General features: G+C 31.5%; 1 protein-coding gene and 1 long non-coding RNA gene across 2 annotated transcripts; both read right to left on the bottom strand.

Annotated features, from left to right (window-relative positions):
- Positions 1-1,364: 1,364 nt before the first annotated feature.
- On the bottom strand, positions 1,365-2,439 carry LOC145321486 (uncharacterized). The gene is made up of 3 exons (XM_080162907.1): positions 2,284-2,439; positions 1,927-2,146; positions 1,365-1,564 (listed from the first exon to the last, which is right to left on the bottom strand). Exons 1-3 carry the CDS (start codon positions 2,437-2,439, stop codon positions 1,365-1,367), a joined length of 576 nt encoding a protein of 191 aa, XP_080019033.1.
- A 1,072-nt stretch (positions 2,440-3,511) lies between these two features.
- Positions 3,512-4,107, bottom strand: LOC145323304 (uncharacterized). Its single transcript, XR_013880912.1, has 3 exons — positions 3,991-4,107; positions 3,748-3,846; positions 3,512-3,601 (listed from the first exon to the last, which is right to left on the bottom strand). It is a non-coding gene; the product is annotated as an uncharacterized LOC145323304 (long non-coding RNA).
- Positions 4,108-4,748: the final 641 nt, after the last annotated feature.

The raw sequence follows: 4,748 nt of genomic DNA, 5'->3' as shown, positions 1-4,748 counted from the left end.
TTTAGAGATTTTTTAAGCCCCGGAGGGCTAGGGGTTGGCGGCATGGGAGTAACTTTTAAACTAGAAGCTAGTTTATAACCATAAAAGCTTAAGTTTAAGAAATCATCCCTATTGGTCAAATGGTTTCTGAGAAAATTAAGGTTAGGTTCTTTTTTAGGGTTTTTTTGAGCCCCGGAGGGCTAGTGGTTGGCGGCAGGGGGGTGACTTCTAAATCAAATTTAGTTTATAACCATAAAAGCTTAGGTTTAAGAAATCATCTCTATTGGTGGAATGGTTTCTGAGAAAATTAAGGTTAGGTTCATTTTTAGGGTTTTATGGAGCCCCGGAGGGCTAGTGGTTGGCGGCAGGGGGGTGACTTTTAAACTAGAAGTTAGTTTATAACCATAAAAGCTTAAGTTTAAGAAATCATCTCTATTGGTCAAATGGTTTCTGGGAAAATTAAGGTTAGGTTCATTTTTAGGGTTTTTTGGAGCCCCGGAGGGCTAGGGGTTGGCGGCATGGGAGTAACTTTTAAACTAGAAGTTAGTTTATAACCATAAAAGCTTAAGTTTTAGAAATCATCCCTATTGGTCAAATGGTTTCTGAGAAAATTAGGGTTAGGTTCATTTTTAGGGGGTTTTTGAGCCCCGTGGGGCTAGGGGGTGGGGGTAGGGGGTTGACTTTGAAACCATAAGATATTCATATCCATAAAAGCTTAAGTCCAAAAAATTTACACGGTTCATCTAGTGAATAGATATAGAAGAATAGAATTATATTCTGAACCCTTTTTTCGTCAAATCTAAGAAGGAACATTTCTAGCAGACAAAAGTATTGTTTACTTTCGACTCAAGCTGATGTGGATTCTTAAGAAATTATAGACTCGCTACTCGATAATATGGCAAAATTATTTTTGTGAAAAATCATCCAAAAGCACATTAATAATCTACAAAAATTAAACAAAATCATATGTTAATAACCCTTTTAAGATTTTATTTAATTTTTGTAATTTTTTTTATTCGATTTTGGAGGATTTTTCACAAAAATAGTTTTGCCTCACCAGCGAGTAGCCAGCCTAACTTTTTTTTAAGAATCCACCTCGTTACTAAGCTTTCAAATTTAAACGAAATTTTTGGGCAATTAATTCTGATTCCGCAAAGCTTTCTACTAAGAAAATATACTGTTTACAGCTGACTTTTATCTAAGTGTGAAATGAAAAAAAACATGCATTCTTAACAAGATGTGTACAAAATTTCAACCAATGAAATTAAATGTATGTACCGATGCGATTCTTCTATTGGCTCAATCAGACATTCCCTCTCTTTCTTAGTACCTTTATTATCTAGTGGTTCCTAAGAAACCCCCCCCCCCCCTGCATCAAAAAAGCTTCAGTTACGTCCCCCTTTAAACATAATGGACTGGGATAACTGATATTTGCTATTAACAGTTTTGGGTAAGAAAACTAAAGAATTCCTTAATTTATATTCAGTGTATTTGTTGTACTGAAACACAGTTCTCCAGAATGAATCATCAAGGCCATCATAACCATTGTTAACTCCTTCTTTCCAGGTTAATGGAAATTGATTATCTTAAAATAGAGCTAAGTTGCTTTTTTTCAAAGTGCCTGTTTAAAACTAAATCTACCCTCCTCTTATTTTTGATTAGAAATGAAAATGAATAAGGTGGGGAAGTATTTTTTTTCACTGTGCCAAACACCTTCTGAGGGTAACCTGCCCTATATTAATAAACAAACAAACAAAACTGCCCCCCCCCCCCCCCCTCTTGCCCCCAACTTATTTTCAATTTATATAGAAAGTGGGTTTCAGTGCTTAACAGTTTATTGAGAAAAAAATATGCTATTAAATTAATTAGATAATATTCAGTTCTAATATAAAACTTTATCATTTCTTGTATGGGTATATTTTTTATTTCAGATATAAAATAACTCACCACTGTAATAAGGATAATCCTTTTCTTTATCAGGGTCCAATTCATAATAAAGAAAAGAATTGAAACTTATTGGGTACCCCAGAAATGCAGCTAAATAAACAGCTGCCACATCTGCAAGTCTGTCCTCATTGCAAAGGTTTTTCTTGTCAGAGTTATTGTTATTCCACCAATCACTCTGTCTTTTAAATCTACCTTTAACCTTCAATGGGTTTTCCCTCTCCTAAAGTTTAAAGAGGTAACATTTAAATTGAATTGTTATTGGACAAAAGCCAAATACATGCAATTATTTAATTCATGAAACAATATAAACTAATAAAACACTTCTTTAAAATGTTACATAAAGTTGAGAAAACTTACTGTAAGCCATTCTTTAAAAGAATTTTGTTTATCAAGTAGTTCTATTGATGTAGCGAAATAGGTATCTGTGCATTGAACAGAAGAGATGGGAGCAGTACCACTCATTTCATCAGCTTCAGCCATGCCCACAATTTCCTCCATATCCTTGATACACATTAGTGTTAAAAATAGAGAAAAGGGAAGTTAAACACTAAATCATTTGAAAAATTATTAGATCAAAACAAGTTCTATTAGCCCTGAGGGGCCTACAGCTTGGCTAATAATTAGGAATAATTTTTTTATTTTTTATTTTAATATCCGCTAAAACCTATCTATAATGCAACCCTTTACATACATGCTTTTTAAGAATGGCTAAGAACAAGATATTTTCCAGCACATATTGTTCAGTTTTAGAGCCATACTGGAAAAAATTACCCTTTTAACACAAAGACATTTCATAGTCCAAGGGCTCATCAGCCTAACTGCATAGAAAGGATATGCTGCACAAAAACTCGTGCAGCTGGAGTATACAGGTGTAGTGTGAGTCACCTTCTTAGATGTCTCCCCTAAAAAAGTTGTTATTAATTGTAAATAAGGATGATTTATTGATTATTTACATGTATGGAAAAAGCATAATTCATTTCAAATTATATAAAGATCATTTCTAATGGAATGAAACCTTATAACAGGGAGAAAATTCTTTCCAATGAACAGCTTTTGTTTACAAACATTTAAAATTTCTTATTTATGCACTAAATTGTTCAGTTTGATCTTTTCAATATTAAGAAAGATGATGTGAGTGTTTAGCATACTAAGAGCAATTTTATTTTATGATTAAGTATTTCATTGATAATAATATTTACTTTGAAAAAGAAATGTTCCAATGTTATTTTGGGTTAATGTAGGATCAGACACATATGGGAAAGATACTGATGGTTCATAATATTCACCTGAAAGAAAAAATATTTTATGTTTGAAAAAAAATATTGAATTATCTCATTATTTTCCAAAAGATATGTACCAAAAAAATCAATAGTGAACGTGTTAGATCCAGATACCCAAACTATTTCCACTTGGTTTGCAGTAAAATGAACAGAAGTACCATTTTCACCTTTAAACTGATATAAGCCTAAAATTATAAAATTAAATAACACCAACTGTTACACTATTACTGTGTATGTAAAAATACTATTTAACATGTCAACCTTTGAATAAAAATTCATATGTTTTTTTGTATTTTGTTTTACCTGTTTTATCTAAAAGTGAGGGATCTATTGTTATTTGATAATATTCATCATTTACAATAACATCAAGTGGGGGATAAGGGTTCATCCAATCTCTAACAATCAAAAACATACATTCATTTTCATAATTGTATTTATCAGAATAAAAGATACAAAATACTTTTGTTTTGTATATCAGACAGATAAGGACATTAAAGTAGATGTTTCTACTAATCATTTCTAAAATTCAAAAGTAACTTACGTCCAAGTTGATGAGACTGTTGATTTCAATCTTAACTTTAGTGTTATTAATTCTGTCAATTGAGATTTCAAGATGACCATCCCCCAGATGTGTGTAGTTCTAAAATTTATTTGTAAGTTATTTTTATCTAGTTCAGCAAAACAATGAAAATACAAATGATTTGGATTTTAATATGTATTGATAACTAATACATTTCTACATTAACAATTTTTTATCTTAAAAATATGAAAAATCTGATCTTACCTTTGCTGAAAGTCAACAACTATGGATGGAGTAATTGAGAAATCTACAGTTCTGGCACTATCAGGCCAAGGCCAGTCCCTTCCACCAGCTTCAAATAAATTTTCAGGTGCCCTTTCCTTCAATTGAATTCATGCACATTCATGTAAAATGATTAAAGATTAAAACATCTGTTATATATTTAGAACAAATTTTAGGTGACAATGCCTCTTCAGGGGCGTTTCATAGTATTTAACAGTAGCTTTTCTTCTAATTCTAGCCCCTGCGGGGCAATCACCTAACCTCTTGCATAACATTCATCTCATTTTCTGATGCTGTAGTTTTAAACAATAATGTCATAGTTTACCTGTCCTGAGGATTCTCTTTTGATGAGCTTAACTCCTGAACTTGGATTTTCTTTTGTATAAATGTCACCCAATACTAGGGACCTTAATAATAAATTACTTGGACTAAATAATGATTGTGCATACTAATAAATATTGTAAAAGATATTTTTACAAACCGAATATTATTCACATATAATGTTTTTACAGTCAATAATGACCGTTTCATTATTTCTGTATGTAATGAAATGTTACTAAATTACACTTTATTACAATTACTAAATTGCAATGAATTAACAACAAAAGAATTTGATTGTTATTTACCTCAAAGAAAGCTGATTTCCAACTTTAAAACCATTTCCAAGCATACACATAACTCTAAAGAAATATTTTAGAAATAGGGTAGCTTTGCTTCTAGTCTTTATGAGTATTCTTATC

The sequence above is a fragment of the Acartia tonsa genome, chromosome 6 (assembly GCF_053477335.1).
Source record: "Acartia tonsa isolate MP-2025a chromosome 6, ASM5347733v1, whole genome shotgun sequence".
NCBI classification, from domain to species: Eukaryota; Metazoa; Arthropoda; class Copepoda; order Calanoida; family Acartiidae; genus Acartia; species Acartia tonsa.
Note: the sequence above shows the minus strand (reverse complement) of the source record. Positions and strands in the feature narration are given on the sequence as shown.

What these genes read in the sequence shown, in the direction of transcription:
- LOC145321486 (XM_080162907.1), bottom strand. Translation starts at nt 2,439, where the DNA reads ATGTGTATCAAGGATATGGAGGAAATTGTGGGCATGGCTGAAGCTGAT. An exon ending in CTTTTAAAGAATGGCTTACA is followed by an intron (nt 2,147 to 2,283) that starts GTAAGTTTTCTC and finishes TTTAAACTTTAG; the next exon opens with GAGAGGGAAAACCCATTGAA. An exon ending in GGATTATCCTTATTACAGTG is followed by an intron (nt 1,565 to 1,926) that starts GTGAGTTATTTT and finishes CTCTATTTTAAG; the next exon opens with ATAATCAATTTCCATTAACC.